At 42.1% G+C, this 21918-nt stretch overlaps 1 protein-coding gene across 2 annotated transcripts in view; it reads left to right on the forward strand.

The window, feature by feature from the left end:
- Positions 1-21918, forward strand: part of qsox1 (quiescin Q6 sulfhydryl oxidase 1) — a 33406-nt gene that overhangs the window by 10199 nt on the left and 1289 nt on the right. The window contains exons 7-12 of one of the 2 annotated variants that reach the window (XM_004068376.5): positions 1122-1256; positions 1326-1455; positions 9423-9545; positions 13177-13315; positions 14287-14463; positions 21452-21613. In XM_004068376.5, coding sequence (XP_004068424.1) covers positions 1122-1256; positions 1326-1455; positions 9423-9545; positions 13177-13315; positions 14287-14463; positions 21452-21613 — 866 coding nt within the window. The remainder of the gene's footprint in view (positions 1-1121; positions 1257-1325; positions 1456-9422; positions 9546-13176; positions 13316-14286; positions 14464-21451; positions 21614-21918) is intronic. The other variant, XM_011474572.4, reaches the window with a different exon arrangement.

Below are 21918 nucleotides of genomic sequence, written 5' to 3' on the forward strand. Positions count from 1 at the left end.
GCTCTGAACATAACCTGGTCTGGAGCAGGTTTAGTTGAAGGTTAGTTTGTTTTCAGAGAGGTGAAGCAGCATGGCGTGTCCATTTAAAGATGATTTAGTGGATGAAGAAGCTCAGATAATACTTTTTCCACCATTAGAGGGTGATAAGACCACATATGGATGTTGGAAAGAGAAACTTTATACTTTGATCTAACGTCATTATTTGCTTCAGTTAAGATAAATCAATTTTTATTTTTTGTTAAGTCAGCTTAAAAATAACACATAGTTTTCAGACATTTATTTTTACTTTCATTCAAATGAATTCAATTAAGTAGGTGTAACTTTGGTGCTGCTGTTAGATCGGCACCGCAAAGGATTGTGGGATACCATTCCCTTTGCCTGTCTGGACGGATTTGGGTTTAAGTGTGGCTTTTTGACCAAATGTGTTTAGTTGTTTAGCTGTTTTACTGTGTTTTGCCGAGTTTTGCCGAGTTATTTTGTCCTACTATACTTAAGTCTCTGCACCATGAGTGAGAGTAAAGGAGAGGATGATGAGTTTAAATAGCACCCCTGTGTGATGGAAATTTCTGAATGACTTTTTGCACGTTGTGCATATTGATTCTTTCTTTTTATTGTTATACAGTTGATTATATCTGCCGGCTCATACTTAGACATATGAGATTTCAAGAATTATAATTAATTAAGATGGAAAAAATATTAATTGAATTGGAGTAATATGACATTTAGTTAGATACATATGTAGATTTGAGTTGTATAAACAATTATTGAGTTTTATAGACGTAAGAAATTAGGTTGAATAAATTTAACTCAATTACTTGTTACCAATAGAAGTAATTCATTTAAGGTCGCAAAATTGGATAAGTTATATACATATGCGTCACAAGGAAAATGGAAAAGGAAAGCAGAAACTCTTTCTCGCTTATGCAGCCGTGTTACTTTTTTGATGGACAAACAGTAAGTCAGAATGATCACGATGCAGTTCGAGGAAATGTTTTCATTTGTTGCATGTAAATATCTTGAGTTTGCAGCATCAAAGTAGCGTTTTCATAGCTTGAAAATGGCAAAAACTGAACATGATGCTTCCTCCACCACAGAAAACTGTCTTCTCTTCTCCCCCACAGCAGCAGAGAGGCTCGCTCTTTCTACACGTACGCCCTCATGAGGCTGCCCGGGGTACTGCGGTCAGGAAAGGCTGGACTCATCAGCTCCGTGGTCATCACCAACAGCTCAGCAGAACCCTGGAGGTCCTTCAACAGGTACCAACGTGCCACGCTCGGGCTCTCCTCTGCAGCTTCAGGTGTTACCGTGTTCTCCTGTGTGCGCAGAACTCGAGTGTACATGGCAGATCTGGAGTCGACGCTGCACTACGCCCTGCGTGTGGAGCTGGCTGCTCATTCGCTCATCAAAGGAGAGGCGCTGACGTCCCTGAAGAACTACATCGCTGTCCTGGCAAAGGTAGGACCCAGCACTGTGTGTGTTCAGAACAATGTTTCGGAGCAAAATGGAGTAAAGCAAAGTCGACCAAATGATGAGTCGTGTTTTTGGTGTATTTTTCTGATCATGGAGCACATATAAAAAGAAAAATCAGTTTAAAAGTGCATTTTTGTGTTTTTTTTTATTCGACTCGTGAATCAGGAGCAGACGAAAAAATTCAGTTTGAAAAGCTTTTAAGTGTGACGTTCAGTTTACTACGGCAAGCCACAGGCTCCCTGCTCTGCTCCATTCCAATGCATGCACATGCAGACGGATAGCTCCAATTTGGTTCAGTTCAGTCTTATTCATACAGCCCAGTATTACAACACAGTATTCTCAACGGGCTTCAATAATTGTACAAAACATTAAACCAATTATAAAATACAATTTCTAAACTAAACAGACTAAACTAAACTGGTCATCTCTGCCCTTAGACCCCCCTTCTCAGGAAAAACTCCCAAAAAAAAAACCTCAGGGGTGTCCACATGAATGAGGGATCCTCCCCCAGGACAGACAGGCGATGGACCAGAACTCATAGAGAGAATTAGTTTATCTAACTCTACAACTACATGTTTAAATAGTGTAGCATTCGTCTGAGCTGACATCTGGCTCAAAACTTTACGACTGGATGGCTCCAATATCACCGTTGTTGTTGCAACATTAATGTAGGTGTGGGGGGCCATAATCCAGCGGGAGAATACATAAACACATGGATGATGGGAAGGGGGATGGGCTCACTCTGCAAAGTCCCGCCCACAACTCGGAGGCAAATTTCTAATGAAGTCCTGCCGCTCTGCAGAAATGATGTCGACACAGATGTTCTCATTCTGTCTAAAAACAGCCTAATTAGATTAAAAAGTCATCTGGAAACACTTTCAAAATAGATAAAGATAGCTTCAAATTGTAGGTAAATCCACAGAGTTGATGCAGTTTCTGTAAATTACCACTAGATGGCGAGCAGGACAGCAGAAGTTTCTCAGTTGCTTTGCTTCCCTCATTCTCAGACTAAAGGTATATTTTTCTGATATACATTCTTAATTGTTGAGTCACGATGCTGTTGTTTAATGTGTATCTGCATGAACACACAGGTTTCTGAAACTAGCAGTTTGTTGAGGTGGGGGCTCAAGTATGCTCATGGGGGTTGTTAACCTCCGTCCCAGGAGGGTTGAAGCGTGGCTGCCGCCCACTCCTGTTCCATGCTCTGATTATTCATCACTGGAATAAGTCACCCCCCCCCCCCCCTCTGTGTTCATGCCTCCAGATTCATTTATTGAAATCCATTTGGCCTCTGCTGCTGCTAAAAAAATAAAAAAAGTAATCCCTACTTTGCTAAAAACAAGTTCCCCTCCCTTTTTCTGTGAGTCGTCCCTCCCTCCTGTGCCGCCTTAAAAATCATCATCCATGTGATGATGACCTGACCTGTTAGCCCCCGCCCTGGTGGCTTCAAACCCGGCGTTTTCACTTTCGTAGCGTGCCACCAATTTCTCTGATTACATGTGACTCTCCAGAGAGCAGTCCCAGTCTGTGTGGGCGGGGGGCAGAGCGCCATGGCCTCCCATTAGCTCCGGTTTGTTTAGTGAATAGCAGGAAGTCCCAGAGGTATTTGCAGCGTGTCCCCCCCTACCAGAAGTGGACCAGCCGCCGCTCGGCGGTGCTTTGTGTGTGTTTGAGGAGTGGGGAGGGACTTTGGAGGGTTTTTACCGGCATTTCAGCGCAAAGACGCTGCGTGTTTTCGTTCACGCTGCTTATCAGCAGGAAACAAAGAAGCTGCCTTTGGATTTTTAAAACTGAGGGTAAAAAAGAAGAGGAAAAGAAATAATATCATGTTATTAAAAAAAAACATTCACCAAATGAAAAGCTGAAATAGCAGAAATGTTTCTAACATAACTTCCAACTGGAAATGAAATTTGAGACCCATCTTTAACCGTTTTCTTTCTTTTTTTTTATTTGACAAAATTCAGATTTTGATTTTGATTTGAAATGGTTTATTTCAAGCAATCAAGTAAGAATAATACACACAAAAAAAACAATCATTGGTTATACATTCATGCAAAGACGTGTCAAACTGAGGATAATTAAACATAAAATTAAAAACTGCTTGTAAGGAAGTGGAAGGAAGAGAACTTCTGTAATCCCCCCCCCCCCCGTTATACCGTAACCATTTTATTACATTCATAACGGCTCATAACGTCTATCAGACAGAATTAGGAATCCTGGAGTATCAATAAATCACATGACAAAGATGAATGACTTACCGTAATTATGTAAAACTAGACATAAAAATCATGTATTTGATTAAAAAAATATAATACTATATCAGTAATATAGACATAACACTGTTTCAAAAATGTTCATAGCATACATTGATCAAGTATGAACATAATGACATTTTTTCAATGTAGGTAGACTTCTGTAATAAACCCACTTATGCTTCAGTGTCTCATGACTCTCAGGTCTGCAGCGAGTCCCTAAAAATATTTGTGTCCATGTCAGAATCACACAAACAGAAGCGTCATAGAATGAACCCCAGCAGACGTCAAGTGGATTTTGTTTTTAATTTAGTCCAGCACCTTTTTGACTGTTTTTACTACAGTTTGCTTCGATAATTTAGCTTCAAAACAGTTTTTGTGGCAATGCGTCACGTCCTACATTTTTAGAGCTCATTTTTTTACTGATATTTTTCAGTGTATTACACAATATTTCCATAATAAACTGTACAAAAACTCAATTCCAAGTAGCAAATTTAGTCCTTTTTCACTTCAAAAATTATGATCAAACGGTCTTTCTGTTTTACAACAACAATCTAAAGTGTGCAGACAAAATGCAAATGAATAAATTCAAGAACAAAGGAAAAAGAGTTGAGACAATGTACAAACTGTGTTTCCACTAAACTACAACTTTTCCACAATTATGTGCCATAACTGTTGTTTGTTTGAACCCAAAATGTCAACGTAAGTAACTTTTTGCAAGAATAATGGCGGCTTGGCATCATTCGGGTCTGGAAGCAGCCGATGGGATTGGTTAACGCACAGGTGAGTCTAAGGGTTAATATTGACTGACTGAAACACTCAGAAGGTGGACGGTTCGGTAGATGAACAAGATAACGTTTGTTTGACTGTTGTAGATTGTTGTGTGAATGTTTTACTCATGAATTGAGATGAAAACATCCCACATCTCCACCCAAAGCTGTGTTTGTCTAAAAGATGAAGTTTAAATTCATGTTGTCATCTTGTTGTGTTGAGATTCTTACAACTGTCTGGGAAATGACGGAGAATTACACGGCGTCTCCAAGAATTTCCCTTCCTTGAATTGTTGTTTTGCAGCTCTAATCTGTAGATCCGTTTATTTTCACGCGTGTTCATCTTTTTGAAACGTGTTCCTGGATTCCGTGTCTTGTCGGGGTGAAGCTGGCTTTATGAATCTTCTGCATGTAGAAATGGGATTAATAAAAAGTGGATGTTGGGAGGCATCAGGAGCATTACAGGGGGGTTTGGAGGATTACACCTCTATCCTGCTTTTCTCGAAAGAAGTGCTTCAGCCGGGGGGGGGGGGGGTGTTGCATCGGGGGGCGCTGGAATAAAGCAGAATTAAGAAGCAGATTTGGTCCAGAAAGCTTCCACCTTCTCACGTCAGGATCCAGGATTTCATGTTTACGCCAGGCTCCGCCCCCTAAAACGTTTGCTCAGTGCTCCGGACCGGGGGTTGGATTATTCTCAAGTGTTCTGGGCGGCCCGGCCCGGCCCGTTCCAGCCAACAGATGCCTCCCTCTTAGGGGACACTCCCCACAAGGAGCTTGCGGTTTCTCAAGTGCTGCTGATACTAATCGGATGAGGGATGACATATTGCCCCGGTGAATGGGATTGTCATGGTGGGGGCAGGAGGGCCACACAGATAAAAGGGGGCGATGCCTGTTTGGACTTTGTTGGGTTTCTAGAGGAACCCAAACAGAATGTGAATGAAAGAAGAGCAAAGATGAGATAAAAACAGTGGCAGGAAAAAAATCAATAATCAGAAGGGATCCCAAATCCAGACGTGAACCACTAATGAATCATTTTAATGATCCTGTCAGCTGCAGCATTTTTTTAGCTCTTCTGTATTTGATTGTGATAAATGCCCCTTTATTTAACACTGAGCCCTTTTCTACTTTCTGAACCTTATTTTTGCCCTCATAGTTTTCTTTCACTCAGATTCAGACAAACCAGGTCTGCAGGTTGATGTTCAGTTTCTGACAAGCCTGTTCATTTCTGTCCTCTGACTGTGGCATAACTCCTAACTAGTTGCTGTTTACCAAAGAAACCAAACTTTTCTGGACTAGAACAGCTTCCAATCCATTGCTGTTGTGCAGCATCAACAAGAACACGGCAAAAACAGTCTTAAGAGTCAAAACGGGCCGGCTCTGTCCTGGACTGCTCCCTGGACTCCATCGAGGAGGTGGGTGAGAGGAGGATGTTAGCCAAGCTGACATCGATCATGGACAACCCCTCTCACCCGCTGTACCAGACTGTTTCAGACCTCAGCAGCTCCTTCAGTGGCAGACTGCTGCACCCACGATGCAAGAAGGAACGCTATCGCAGGTCCTTCATCCCAGCTGCTATCAGGCTGTTCAATGCCAGCCTAAGTAAATAGTTTCATAGTTTTTGTTTTTTATTCACTGTACAAAACTGTATATACAGATGACCTCTAAATACCTGCACATCTCTTTCCCTGTTTATTTATCAGAACACTCTTACTTTTGTATATATTCTTTCAAATGTGTGTCTGTCTAACTTGTCATTACTGTCTGTACATACTTGCGCCAAACTCCATGCTACTGTGACAAGGAAATTTCCCATTCGTGGGATTAATAAGCAAATCTAATCTAATCTAATCTAATCTAAAAGACTCGTTTCCAGAGAAATGGACTCATTTTCTGTCTTATCAAGAAAGTTTTTCAATAGTTTGAGGAAAACATCTCTGCACCCCCCCCCCCTAAAATAATGGTAAAATCCTTTTCCTAACCCCCCCCCCTCTGCAGATCTTTTTTGCTAATTTAAAGAAAACAATGTAGATTTCTTTCTAAGGGGTCTGTTTCTGCAGTGCAAAGCCAAAAGCCAAAGAGGGGAACCTGAAAAGCAGGAGGATTGAGGGAAGCCATTCCTGCTCAGACTGAAGCTGCTTCTGGTTGAAATCCTGGGACTTGTGCTCCTCATGAATAGTGTTGCTTGGAGATGCAGCCTTAAGCCCGTTAGTGGAAGACACCTGTGTTTTCTCTTCTGGTTAAATTCATATGGGTTTTTTAATGAGCTTTTCTGACCGCTCGCCTCCCAGACCTCTAAACCTATTATACGGCTCTTCACTCGGGGCTTTACAGCCGGGCCTCAGGGATGGACACGCTTTTTGGGTAAAAAGACTTGCTGTCACTTCTAAGAAATGAAAGAAAATAGACTTTTCTGCAAAGCTGCAGTCAGTCAGCAGAAAGACAACGAATCACGTCTATTTAGTCCACGTTCCTGCATGAGGTCAGTTTTCATCAGAGCGAACATCAGAAATGTTTCAAAATAAGACTGAAATGTATGTTCAATCGATGCACAAAGTGCCAAAACCCTGAAGTTTTCCAGAAGTGGTCCAGTGTTTCTGTTATTTCTGCAGTCAGTGCTTCATTAGAACAAATATTTACCGTTTCTAATTTCTCTTTTTCTCTAAACAGAGTTGTCATGGAAGTGGTCTGTTTAGGAACAATCCCTTAATCCCTGTTTCTGAGAACCATAACCCTTTGGGGACACAGCCTGCACGACTGAAAGCGCTGATCGTTGCATTTATTGAAGAAGTCCGTCCCTCCCAGCAGCCTCTTTTGTTGGGATTGTGAGTTTAAAGACGCGTCCGTCTGCGTCTGCGTTTATTCTGTCATCGCCGGACTCAGACGCCCATCGGCTGGATTTCCTCTCTCTCTTTATGTTCTTGTTTCACTAGTTACAGTATCGCCTTTCCACACAGTTGTGCTTGTTGCCGTGGCGATGCGAGTTTAACAAGGAGTAAATACCCAACAGGAGAAAGCCTAAGTGCAAAGTGACTAAGTGGTAGTGAGTGGCTTAGGAAATGGATCTAAATGAAGGAAGAGGCTTAGGAGCGGCTTTTGTCACATTTAATAAAGGTTTTTTATTAAGGTGCTGAAAAGAAAAAGACTCAAACCTCAACGTTTGTGCTCAGCACAAGACACAAACCATGACGGTAACTTTGAATTCAAGTTAGCAAATAAAACTCAAAGGTAGCTCCCCCTACGTTTACTTAGCCATAACATTGTTTTTACTTGCTGCACCACTTTTTACTTTTACTTGATTTGGGATGAAGACCAAACCCTCTTCTTCAGGCAGCCCCTGATGCAACTTATGGCTTTAAAAAAAAAATCATTAATTCTATATACTAAGGGTAGCTTCAGACTGTAAGCAAAAGAGAAATGTTAACCAACTTTGAGTTTATTATTGGAAAAAACAATAATTTACCTTTTTTTTCTTTTTTCTTCAATAATTCCAATAAATAAAAAACTGCCATCTTTAAACCGTTTCTCAAATTGAAGGAACAAATAACTGAATGTTACTCTTTCAAGACTCATTATTGGGTTAAATACTTTTATAAAATAATAATAATTGAAGTAAAACTATTCAAATGTTGGAATCATTATGTACAAAACTGTAAAGGCTTGAGTGCCCAGCAGAAGACACAAAACACAACTTGGAATTGAAATTTACTAATAAAACTTAAACGTTGACTTAGTGACAGTTTTTTTTTTGTTTCTTTTACAAATTGCTCCTAAATATTTTCATTTCCAGAAGTTTTTACTTTTACTTGATTAGGGATGAAGACCAAACCCTCTTCTTCAAGCTGCCGCTGATGCAACTTCTGAATTCTTTTGAAATCATTTGTTCTACACACGGTGTCACTACGTCAGTGTTCCAACCATTCAGCAGGAACATTTGACCCAGATTGGATTTTATTGGAAAATACAACAATTTACGTATTTTTGTGTCTATTTTTTCTGTTTTATTCAAAAAATCCACAAAAAACAAAACAGATGTTTAAACTATTGTTCAGACTGAAGTCTCCTGCATGAGTCGATATTTGGTTAAATACTTTTATAAAATAATACTATGGAAGTAAAACTACTCTTACTTAAGTAAATGTTGACAGCCCGTAAATTATTGACGTGATGCAGGAGTGTCCAAACTTTTTGCTAAGAGATCCAGATTTGTTGAGGTAAAAATAATTGAAACGATCCGGGCTGACATTCTTTGAACAATTTAACAACATTAAATGCAAATTAATGAACTTCTTATTGCAATGACATTTTTTTTAATGATTTACATGTTAAGCAAATCTAGATACTTTTGAACCAGAATGACTGTCAGTTTATCCGTTTTGGCAGCATTTCCCTGCCGTAGTTAGCAGGTCTTGTCTCAAATTGAACTCTCTAAAAACAGCCACAGTCTCTTGCCTCGCCCAGCCACGCCCAGTCAACTCTTCTTTTTTATCTACAGCTTACATTTCAGAAAAATGAGATAGATGCTAAAGTGTCACACAACAATGTTGCTACAGCTTAATATATAATTGAGCCAACCACGATCAAAAGAAAAATCAAAAAACGTAGTTTTTATAAAATGCCAAATGATCGATCTTATGAAAGGAAATTTCAACGTGGGCTGCATTTGGCGCTGGAGCCGGACTTTGGACGTGCCTGATATGATGATTGAACCAAATGGGATTTATTTGTAAAAAATGTAAAAGCTTTGGTGAACTTTAGAAGTTAAGTCAGTTTTAACCACAAACTATGTTTTCATGAATGAAGCAAACTGTTTTCTCTAAATTGAACATGAAAGGGAAAAAAGTGACTTTAAGTACTTTTGATTCAAAATCTTCTATATTTTTACAGACTTCTTTCCTGCACTTTACAAGTCTGTCGGATGTTCTGTTTGTAGTATTTTCCAGGTCGTTCTGTGGTCATGAACCTGTTAAAGTCTCTGAACTCCTGGCTTCAGAATCAGACTGCAGATCACATTTCCTACGAGGCGTTCAGGGAAATGCTGGACAACACAGCTCAGGTAAGCAGAGGGGATGCGTGTCTGTCACCGTGTTGGTCTCTGGATTCCTCTAACCCTTGTGCTATCCTAGGCACTTTACAATAGGGAGTGGGGTCATCTAGACCCACTAGACAGAGCTCTGAACCTTTTTTCTTCAATGATTTGTGATCTTCACTGGTGTCCATGGATTACATGAAATCTTTCCACCTTTATCCACCTTTGTCATGGTAGGGAGAACACCTCAATGGAAGGGGGGGTCATAGGATAGCACAAGGGCTAGGAAAGATTACGGATGCTCAAAACTACTACTCTGAGGATCAATCTGTCAAAAAGTATCAGAACCTGTGATTTCTAAGCTCTCTAAGGATGTCAGCACGTTCATCGATGGACCGTGTTGTCTTTGGAATGAAGCCTGCATGCCTCCAGTGTGCATCCACCCCCCTCACAAATTGAAAGAGTCACTTACTTACATCATTAGCTTTTACCAGACGAATCAATGGATCAATGAATCAATGGGAAGGTATGAATGAACTCCTGCCTCGGTAGGAATCGACTCACACACAAGCAGGCACACACCAAATCTTTACTATTGACAAGTGAGTAACTCTGTCAGTCATTCCCGAGACGGCAGAGCCGCTCAGCCGGGGAAACGACTTTATGTCAGAGGAAATATGTTGTTGGATTGGGCCGGGCCTCGCGGTTAGAAATCTGGATGGCTGCTGTTCATTAGTGCAGGGCCGAGCCATTAACCTGAAATTGACTTCCTATTGATCAGGAGAACTATGTGGAGCAGCTTTCATTAGGTGGATCAGGTCAGGTGGGGCTTTCTTTTTAGTTGTGGCGCTGAAGATTGTTCTGGTTTAAAGTAAACCAGTGACGGGACTCAGCCACGAAGCTTCTGTCGTCTCTGATGCTGTCAGAATTCCTGCACTTAGAGCTTAGAGCTCTACGCAGGGCGTCCGCCATCTTTCCGGGGTCACTTCTTCTACAACTCCACCATCCAGGGGCCCAGAAATTCCCCAGAAGTCTCTGCAATAAAACAGAGTGCATCAATGCTCTCTAGATTGACAAAAATAGACCACAATGCATTGCGTTTGAACAAGTTTTCATTTGAAAAAAATCTATATTCATTTATTTTTTATAAACTATCCAAGTTTTCATCATCAGTACACAGTGGATTCATTAACAGTCTTTGTAAAATGTTCATGTTTATTTGAATTTTACTTTGTCATATTTTCCATTGAAGAAAGTAGTGAGGATGGTGCATGAATGCTGCTAAAGTCCAGGGGCCTCATTTATAAAACTTTGCGTAGGATTTGCGTCAGAAGTGGCGTACGGATGAAACATAGGACGTGCGTACGCACAGAAATATTCGGATTTATAAAACCGTGCGCACGCACATCCTACGCATCTTTCCCTTTATAAATCACAACCGATTCTAAATGCAGCGCAGCTTTTGCGGCTTCATGACACGCCCATAGTTGCCCATAAATAGTCCGTGAAACGCCCACAAATGAATATTCATTGATTGCAAAACCATGGCACACACAGAGGGGAAATCAAAAAAACGTAACTTCACTCAATGTGAAGTAGAAGTTATCATTGGCGAGGTGGAAAAGAGGAGAAAAGTGTTGTTTGGGGCACAGTGTGGGCATTACTAATGCCAAAAAGGTACGTGAGCGGCAAACGGTGGCAGACGCCGTAAATGCTGTAGCCTCACAACCTCGGACGTGGCCGAAATAAAAAAGAAATGAAAGAAATGATCGGACATCAAAGTCGAGGCAAAAAAACGTCTAGCGCTGCATCGGCAGAGTGTGTCCGCCACGTGGGGGGGGGGGGGGGGGGGGGACACCGGAGCTGACCCCTCTTGATGAGAGACTGGCCGCTATTATTGGGGAATCCCTATTAAGTCCCCCTTATCGGCGTCCTCCTCCGCCTCAGTCACCTGACTGAGACGGAGGAGGACGCCGACGCGCCAGGGTCAGGGTGACACAGGTAAGAGAAATAATTCAAATGAATGCAGTCAAGTCACATGTATGCAGGCTACACAATTACAGATTATTAATATAGAACAATTTTATTTTAGTTGCTGGGTGTTCCAGCGGGGCCAGTGGTTACGATGCTGCAGCTGAGCAGCCGTCTGGCCCCAGCGTCTCCACGGCACGCGGCTCTCAACCCTCCAGCAGTGGGCGTGTCCTCACCGATGCAGTCCTTGAAATGCGGAGGGAAGTCAGTAGTTCAATCAGAGAGGTGGCCAAGGAGTTGGGCGAAATCAAGATCGCCCTGACTGAAATAAACTGCACGATGAGGGAATTCTTAAATAAATAATATTTTCCACACCTCTTTTTCTTTACAAGCGACGCATCACTTCCAAACGCTGGCGCACAGCAGCAGCATTTGGCTCAAATGCGTGGGGATGGGGTTCAGGGTCGGGGCCAACACAGCAATCGGCGCCAGGGGGTAGAGGCACGTTTTTAAGCTGTGCCACATTGTGTAGCACAGCACATGCCAGCACGATTTGGCACACACTGTCACTTTCACGTGTTTCTTCCATCTGCCGACGGTGTCGCCATTTCTCATTTCACCCGTTTTTGTGCGTACGCCTGGGTCAGAGCTTGCGTGGAGGACCGCACATTTTCCCGTCAAGTTTGCTTTTTATAAATCTCAACTATTGCGTAGAGAGTGGCGTACGCCTTCTTTTGTGCGTACGCAACGTTTATAAATGAGGCCCCTGAACACTAGACAGGATCATTGCCTCTCGTCCAAACCTGGAAAATGTGAGCTTTGCTTGATTGTTACACCAAAGAAAAATACTTTCATGTTCAATCCAGAAGCAAGGCTGAGTAGAAACTAGAAAAGCAAAACCTTTTTGGGAGCAACATCTGAACTTTTCTGACTGCAAAGAGTTTGAGCCAAAATAGAAATTTAAAGAACCAGCAGTGCAAGATGTGGACATGGATGAAAAAACTTCCAAATAAAAGCAGCAACTTTCTTCTGGAAGTTACTAATTCAAAGAATATCAAAGAAGCATCTTTGTGAATTGAAATTAAATGGGAATAAGGATTAAGTATTTTTTCCTGTGGATCCTAAACTGGAACAAAAATAAACAAGCTTTAAGAATTTTAACCCTTGTGCTATCTTAGATGACCCCCCCTTACATTGAGGTGTTCTCCCTACCATGACAAAGGTGGATAAAGGTGGAAAGATTTCATGTAATCCATGGACACCAGTGAGGATCACAAATCATTGAAGAAGAAAGGTTCAGAGCACTGTCTAGTGGGTCTAGATGACCCCACTCCCAATGGTAAAGTGCCTAGGATAGAACAAGGGTTAAAATCCATTGAGATTGAGTTTCAAAAACGCTTTAAATCTCTCTGACAAACGCAGCTGTGACCTGTAAACTCACTTTGTCCTGAGAACTTTTCTAGTTCTTTCGTTTACGATTTTTGTCATCTGATAACTTAAATTCAAAAGGATAACGATTTTTGATCAGCGAAGCTTCCATATCTTGTTTTTGAGTTTAAAGGCAGAAACTGGTTTTCCTCATTGTGATAAAAACAACATTGCTGAAGCTGCTTTCTCCTCTGATCCTTTTTGTTGTTGTTTTTTGGTTTCCCAACTGTCTTTTGTGCGTCTGGTTTGTGTATCTCAGGTTCCAGACGCAGCACTGCCTGAAGGAGAGAGGTGGGTGGGCTGTCAGGGTTCCCAACCCCACTTCAGACGTTACCCCTGTGGGGTGTGGACCCTCTTCCACGTTCTCACTGTCCAGGCCGACAGCGCAGGAGCCTCAAGTAGGAACTCAATTCACTGCTGGGAATAACCAGCAAGCCGTCCGATGGACACTTTTCACGACTTTTCTGGAGAGGAAAGTCTCGACTCACACACAGGAAATTCTTTACCGTTTTGTTTTTCTCCATCACAGCTGAAATTGAGACTAATTGGGACTGTGTGAAAAAGGATTATGCTAGATTAGTGGAATGCCAGTGGTTAATAAAACCGGCAGATGACCAGAGGCTCCGCTCCTAGCAGGACCGTTAATCTCCTCCCTAAACATGCTCCCACACACACTCAGAGGTACACACAGAGGTTAATCCCCAGGTTTACGGACCATCATGTGACCTGCAGATGGACTGGCCAAAAGGGGGTGTCCATCTGGCCCCCCACAGTCCGCTGGCTTAATGGCTGCGTATGCACACTTAATGCACAGTATTGACTGCTAGATTAAACTGAAGCATGTGTACTTTATTGAAAGTGTGAATTGTCGTGGCTCATTGTTGTTTTCATCAGCACACGCATGCACGAGGGCACACGCATGTCCTTCCAGCTGCTGTACAGTTCATCCACAGGAGCTGCTAAGCTGAGAACAAAAGCAAACAGCTACAGGAATCTGTCTGTGGACTGTTGATGTCCTGAGACAACAGCCTGGACACCATTCACACACAGCGGTTAATCTCCAGATTGGGTTATCCTATTCCCATTCTCATAGATTATTTACCTCAATATGGGGTTAACCCAGCTCCCCGCGGCTGCAGGCCCACATAATGATGGGAAGGGAGGAACACGTGCACGCTCTCCGGCATTTCAGACATTCATCTTTCTAAAAGCTTTTTATGCAATAAAATCCTCCTCTAGAATAAAAATATCAGCTAGATGAAGCTTGGAGATGTTAAAGATGTGAGGTCACACAGAACAGGAAACTGCAGCTTCAAAGGAAGGAAAACGTCTTTTAATGGCGTTGCGTTCTCGTCATTCTGCCTCTCAGATCCTCACGAGGTTCTGAGTGTGATGAGGAGCTACGTGAAGAACTTCTTCGGCTGCAGAGATTGTGCCGATCACTTCGAGACAATGGCGAGGGAAGGCCTGAGGACGGTGTCCTCGCCGCCATCGGCGATGCTGTGGCTGTGGTCCGCCCACAACCGGGTTAACAGCAGAATAGCAGGTACGAGCGCCGCCAGTCGCCGCTTCATCAGAGCTTCCCTAAGCGGGACGTTGGCCACTTCAGAAGGAGGAACAAAATCAGATCAGAGTTTTGATTGACAGCATTTGATTCCTTCAGACTTTGTTTAAATCGTACAACTTTGTGTATTTGTGCCTTCATAGGTGTTTGTTTGAGGTGTTTTTTGGAGACGTTCATGTTTAGGAGTGCAGACGTTAGGATTTAATCAGCATTGAATTTTTCTAGGACTCTTAACAAAGGAATCTCTTAAAATGATTTGTTGCCAGTTTGAAATCCCTGAAATAATCCCTGGAAAGAAAAAAAAAGATTGGAATAAAATTAGTTCTTATTTCAGCATTTGAAGTTCTTGTCATGACTTTCAGAAAATGTAACACAAGTGGGTTCTAAGTTAATCCAATATGTAAATAAGAAATCGAGAAGTTGGCATTTTTACAAGCCAAACAGCAGAAAGTGAACCTGTGAAGGGGGGAGACCTCCCTGACCTTTACACTTTTCCATCACTCCGTTCCGCTCCTGTCCATCCATCCACACCAATGGGATCAGAAGTATTACCTTCCTCCGTTTGTGGGGTTCGCGTTAGCTTCTTCTCATGGTCACTTTGTTGTAATGCGACTAACAGAGGGTGAGGGGAAGAGGGACGGATCCTCAGATCAGACACCAGCTGCCACCCCGTCTTAGTCCTCCAAGTATCATCTGCCTGAGCCGCCATTTTCCCTCCACTCCCTTCTGCCATCTTTCATCCTTCTTACAGCCTTCCTCTGATTCTCTCCCCTCCTGACTCTTGCTGTTGTCTGAAAAGTCACCACTTGATCATTTATCTGTTGACAGCTATTCATCTTCTGATCTATTTTCAAAGCGTTCCTTTTTTAGTTATGATTATGCCATTTCTAGGACTTAGTTTCTGCAGAGCAGCAATAATTGTTAAGTCCTTGGCCTCTGAGTTGTGGACTGTTGGCCGGAGCAAGCCTGTCCTCATTTCCCATCATCCCTTTGTTTACAGTCTCTCCCGGTAGCTTACAGCCCCTCACAGCGCCAACCTAACACTGCCGGTAAAACAAAAATGTCGAGCAGTATCACAGCAGTTCATCCGTCCAGTTCTGATCCAGATTCCAGCTCAGACCAGGAGAACAAAGACGTTCATGGATCTGTTCGTCTGCAGGTGGAGGATCAGAATGGAGCAGAGCGTCACAAATATGATCGTTTTCAAACTGCATTTTTTCATCTTTTCCTGATCCACGACAATTTGAGAATAGTAATAATGCAATTTCAAGCTTCATTTCCTTTACAACTCAACTCAACTTTATGTATAAAGTACTTTAAACAAAACAAGGTTCACCAAAGTGCTGAACAACACAAAAATTAATAAAAGCACATGACAATATAAAGCGTAAAACACATAAAATGGGTCCGGATTCCAACTCAGATAAAAGCCAAAGTGAAAAATATGTTTTAAGAGCAGATTTAAAAATACTAAGTGAGTCTATCTGTCTGAGGTACAGGGGCAATTCCTTCCAGATTTTTGGTCCGAAGACTGAGAAGTGTCCTCCATCATGAGAACAAATGTTCAAGAACATCTTCAAAACACTATTTTTATCAGAATGGCTCTTTAAATCAACACCACTAAGTTTTGCTGCCTTGTTTGTCCTTTTCAGCTGTAGTGCTAACCAGCTCCTGAGTGGTTTCCCACCCTTGTTAGCATTCATGGGATTTTATTAGGCACAGTGCCGTCATTAACAGCCTACTTTGTTAAATTGCTATCTTTTGTTTGTGTTTTTGTCCACCGCCCCCTTTCCAATCTCATGGACAGCTTGTGTCCTGAACAGCGGGGGCCGGAGGGACGTCCATGCCTGCGTGTGTCTGCCCCTCAGACACTAAGACATCATCCGACGCCCCCTCCTTCATCCATCCGTCTTCCCTCTCTTTGCTCGCCGCATCCCCTGGGACTCATAGCCGCCGCTTGACAAGTCATAGTGCTGCATCCTTGCAGGGTAGCTCCCCGAGGAGCCAGCCAACACACACACACACACACACAATTCCCAAGGTATTGTGTGACAGCAGGTGGCAAACACCCTGACACAAGCCACACACATTTCTATCCTCCCCCTCCCCTCTGCCTTTCTGTGGGTCGAGTTGTGACGTGCGTCAGGAGGGGTGAGCCGCACATGGTGGCGTTGGAGTCGCGGGGGGATCGGTGGAGTGAGTCGCAGGGTTTGGCTGTGTTTGTGGCAGTGAGCGGCGGAGGCGTCCTCCCTGAGGACCGCACGCTTCATCCACTCAACCCCTCCTCTTGGCCAGAAGTGGAGCTCTTTAGCAGGCCCCCCCGCCCTCCTTTGAGAGGAAGCCATGCATGAAAGAGCAGCTATTTGTAAAGCAGTCAGACAATTAATTTAGGTGGCAACAAAGAGGCCCCAGGGCCCCGGGCTTCTGCGCGGCGGCTGAATTAGGACTTGTAGCTCCGTCCTGTTGCTGCTTGTCAACAGCTGAGTCACATTTCTGCAGACGGAGCAGCAGTGCTGCAGCATTTCCTCATTCCACAGAGACTGTCCTAATATGGAATTCATTTACACGACTGGAAGAGGAAGACTGTCATTTGGATTGGATTGTGCAGACATACAGAAGGGTACTTCAAAGGATCTGATCAAATCCTTTCAGTGTTTGGTGTGCAGCTCTGACCCTCTCTGATAAAAATACTGTTTTTTGTGTTTTTAACATGTTCTTGAGGCTTTTTTTGTCATATTAGACGAATGAAAAGAAAATTATGCTTGTAATTGAATTTCAAATCGTGATGAATAAGGAGCAGATAAACAAGAGCGTATATATAACGTAGAAAAAAAGCCATAAGCTTCCAGCTCTGCTCCTTGTGATGCATCCACTTACAGACAATTAGATCCATGAACGTCTCTGTTTTCCTGGTCTGAGCTGGAATCTGGATCTAAACTGGACGGATGGATTCCTCCAACATTACCAATAATGCTAGGTTGGAGGTGTGAGGGGCTGTAAGCTAGCAGGAGAGAGTGTAAGCAAAGGGATGATGGGAAATGAGGTAGGGCTCACTACCAGCCAACGCTTCTCCCCACAACTCTGAGGCAAATTTGTAATGAACTCCTGCAGCTCTGCAGAAACTATGAAAACGACACAAGTTTTTGGATTTTGTGTGAAAGCATCATCAAATGTAAAGACCCTTTGGATCAAAAGATGATTGGAGTGAGACTCTAAGTGTTTTCTGAGCAGCTTCATCTGGACGCCGCTGAGTTTCTCAGCCACGCATTTGTTGAGCAGCTCAGACTTCCTTCTGCGTGAACAAAACGCAGCACATAATCCCATCATGCCTTCGTCCCACTGACCCAAAACACTTTTACCTTCAAACCAACCACTTACCCTTGAGCCTCACAAACTGAGGCATGTCGATCTTTTAATTAATTATTCATTTAATTTATCCTGATATAAAATCTTAGCACAATTCAAAGCAGATTTTTAGCGTCAGGTTTTGGAACAGGATAGTGATTTAAAGCCTGTTTGTGGTATTTATTTGTTTTTTTTTAGCTACACTTCTCTAATTAATCTTCACCATAGTTTAACGCTGACGCTGAAACGTCTTTGGCGATTAAAAATGTATGAAAACATTTTCCCAGCACCAATGGCGTCCCAGCGACAGGCCGCTGTGGCTAAAGTCACCCTGGCCCCCCCCACGCGGCGTGCTTATTAGAATAAGGGAGGAAATGCTAAGCATATGGATTATGTGCGTGCACGCACACGCCATCGCTCGCAGGCGGCCGCCCGTCCAGGGCACAGTAAAATTGATGTGCCTTTTATGTAAAGTACATCATGCAGAGTACATAGACACATGCATATGAGGGAGATGAATCTGGAATGGGGGAGCAGAGAGGAGGGGAGTGCAGGTTGGAGGAGATGGAAATTGTCCGTGTGGTGAAGTGACAGACCTGCTGCTCTGCCTGCTTTTTGTTTTTCACACACATTCAGTGGTGACAACAAGCCATGAATCACTGACGTGTTTGCGTGTCCTTGTGGACATTTGTGGAGTATTTTCATCCAAACTCGAGTTTGAGCGTCTAAATACTACGCTCCTCTGTATGTGATGAGTAATAAAAGGTGTTGGTGGGCAGCAGCGACGCAGAAGAAAACATTAAAGAAGGAAGTTTTTCATTTATTAAAAGGTCCTCCCCTCCTGGTGGCGCCTCTGTCTCTCACATGTTCAATTTGGAAATTGGGGTTTTGCTTTCAAAGGCGACAGCAGGTCCAGATCCCAGAGGTCTGCCGCATCCCAACATGGATGGTGTGGGCATGTTGGAGTGGAGAGGCTGTCCACTTTGGACACATCTATTATCTGGCCGTCCCTCCCTCTGGGGGCCATCCCAGAAGCACATTGATCATTGTTAGGTCCTGTCAAATGAACAAACACACACACACAACACTCCAATCTATAGATTACATGCACAGCCAAGTGTGATGATTTACATACACACACTTTGCTGCATACACATATGCATATAGGCAGTTAATTTTTACGAGCGCTGCCTCCGATGGGTTGGGCATAGATTGCATGCAGCCCTTAAAGGTTTTCCATCCTCCAGTCAACAGGGACAATATAGGGAATGACAATGGACTGACTGGAAACATCATCCATGTTAATGCCTTTTATATCCTCTACTTGGGTTATAAATTACAAATAAGTTTGTGCAGCACCTGTGTGTCCAAAAACATCAGCAAGCAAACGTCTGTATTAAAAAAAAGCAACCTTTATTATTTATGTTTATTAGAAACCACAATCCTGGACGAAAATGAAAACAAAAAATATATAAATATAAATATAAACACGAAAAAACAACAACTGCCATCACAGTAAAAACAAATCACACAATCTTGCTTAAAATGTAGTGTATGTGTATTGAAAGCAAAAGCTGCTCTGCTGTTGGCCTAGACCAGGGGTGTCAAACTCATTTTCACCGAGGGCCACATCAGCATAGTGGCTGTCCTCAAAGGGCCAAATGTAACTTATACATGTAACTATATGTAATGAAAAATAAATGTAACTACTCCTTAATGTTAAATAACTCATTATTTATTCATTATAACTTTTTAAAGGGACAATTACAGTTGCATGGAAAACATATGTTTACTTGTTACTGTAGCATAAATCCTTTGAAATTTTGTCCGCTTAATAAAACCTACATCACTGCATTAATGAAGGATCAAACTGTCCAAGTGAATAAAGACAAACAACATAAAACTGAGCTAGAAAGAACACGTATTACACAGTCACGTGTAACTTTTTGTCTGCATACACACACAAGACCTCCAAACAATGAATAATTACCGCAACTACACATAAATAATATGTAATTAACTAAAGAAAATTTGTATTTTTAAGAAATTAAAAAATTCTCTCACGGGCCACATAAAATGACATGGCGGGCCATATTTGGCCCCCGGGCCTTGAGTTTGACACGTGTGGCCTAGACCATTAAACTGAAAAATGCTGCTTTTGTAACAGAAATTAGGGGGAAAGTTAGAAAAAGATTCCATGTTTAAAGCTTTTAAACGCCCATTTTGATGAAAATGGTGTTTTTACGTGTTCTTGAAGCCTTTTTCTCTTGATGGAGGACATATATATATAGAAAAAAGATTAAAATTGTGTTTCTGAGTATTTCTTCAAACAAAAAAAAGATAGTATTTATGACGTCAAAAAAACGCTGGGTGGGCTGTAAGCTTCCTGCTCCAAACTCTAAGGCAGGGGTGGGCAATTCCAGGCCTCGAGGGCCGGTGTGTCTGCATGATTTCCAGATACTCTTCCCCTACTCATGGCTGATTACCTGGTTCAGGTGTGTCCAGCCAATTAGAACATGCCAGAGCAGGGTATGCTGGAAAACATGCAGGAATGCGGCCCTCAGTGCCCACCTCTGCTCTAAGGGATGCTGAAGGGATCTCAGACGCGACTCTCTAATAAACTGCTGCTCTGCAGAAACTAGGTTCTAGAAAATGGCACATAACCATAAATAAAAGACCGCTGGGGACGCTTTGAATACAGATCAAAAGACGATCAGAATGGGACTGTGATGTCATTACACCGTTTACTGTACAGAGTTTATGTGCTACATTGAACAAGCAAGGCAAATAAGAATATGGTGTTTATAAAGATGCAAGAAAATAAAAGAGGAGAAAAAAGGTGAATAAAAATCAAAAACAAATCCTATAAAAATATGGAGTAAACAAGAGACAAAGGTGATAAATAACGATAAAGAGGATTGCAGCCTAAAGATTTGTTATTGCACATGACATGACACAGTATTTCAGATAATACAGTCGAATTTTTCTATTAATATTATGTTTATTTTATCCTAAGGAAGTTTGTGTGTATTTGTGTGTAGAACAAGAATCCTGTCAAAAAACAAAGTCGTTTTCTGGAAATGTTTACATTACTTGTCTGTAAGGTGAAAAAATGGAGAGAGTAACTGTCTCTGAACAACTTTTTATACATTTTTCCTTCAAGAGCTTTTCCATGATTGTTCTTTTGGCTCTTTTATAAAGAGGAGCCATAACTCTGACCTGTTCCGGATTCAGACACTTCCTAAAAACTTTGAAAGAACTTTTATTTTACTGTAGCAAGTGATAGAATTTTGGATAAAGAGCTGTGAATTACAGCAGAGAAATTAAGTAATTTATAGTCATTTTCCTAAACAAACAAACAAACAAAATCCATTTAAAAGTGATTAAAATATTTTTATATAGTTGGAGAATTAAATGGTACACAGCTTAAAAATCAACTAGAAAAGAATTTAACTGTGAAGTGGTGAAAAAAACAGATTAAAGGGGAAAGAAAATTAAATATTTGCTTTTTATTTTCTACCCATTTGTTTTGGTAAATACAGACGCACAAATGAGAACGAATTTCCTTTTCACTAGAATTATTTCTGATGCACCCTCCTTATTTTTATTGTTTATTGGGCTTAAGGTGCGCTGAGTGAAGACCCCCACTTCCCAAAGATCCAGTGGCCCCCCCCAGAGATGTGCTCCTCCTGTCATGCTGCGTCTTCAGACGGGGAGCACAGGTGGAACACCAATCGGGTTCTGTCCTTCCTCTCCTCACACTTCTCTTCCAGCCGCATCCTAAATGGTACGGCTTCACACCAATATTCCCTTTTCCCTTATCTGACATATATATTAACCCTTGTGCTATCCTATGACCCCCCCTTCCATTGAGGTGTTCTCCCTACCATGACAAAGGTGGATAAAGGTGGAAAGATTTCATGTAATCCATGGACACCAGTGAAGATCACAAATCATTGAAGAAAAAAGGTTCAGAGCTCTGTCTAGTGGGTCTAGATGACCCAACTCCCAATGGTAAAGTGCCTAGGATAGCACAAGGGTTAAAAAGAATGGTGGCCATGTTGAAAACCAAATTCTAACTTTACTGCTGGA

Source organism: Oryzias latipes, chromosome 4 (assembly GCF_053564925.1).
Source record: "Oryzias latipes strain Hd-rR chromosome 4, Olatipes_Hd-rR_3.1".
Taxonomy (NCBI): Eukaryota; Metazoa; Chordata; class Actinopteri; order Beloniformes; family Adrianichthyidae; genus Oryzias; species Oryzias latipes.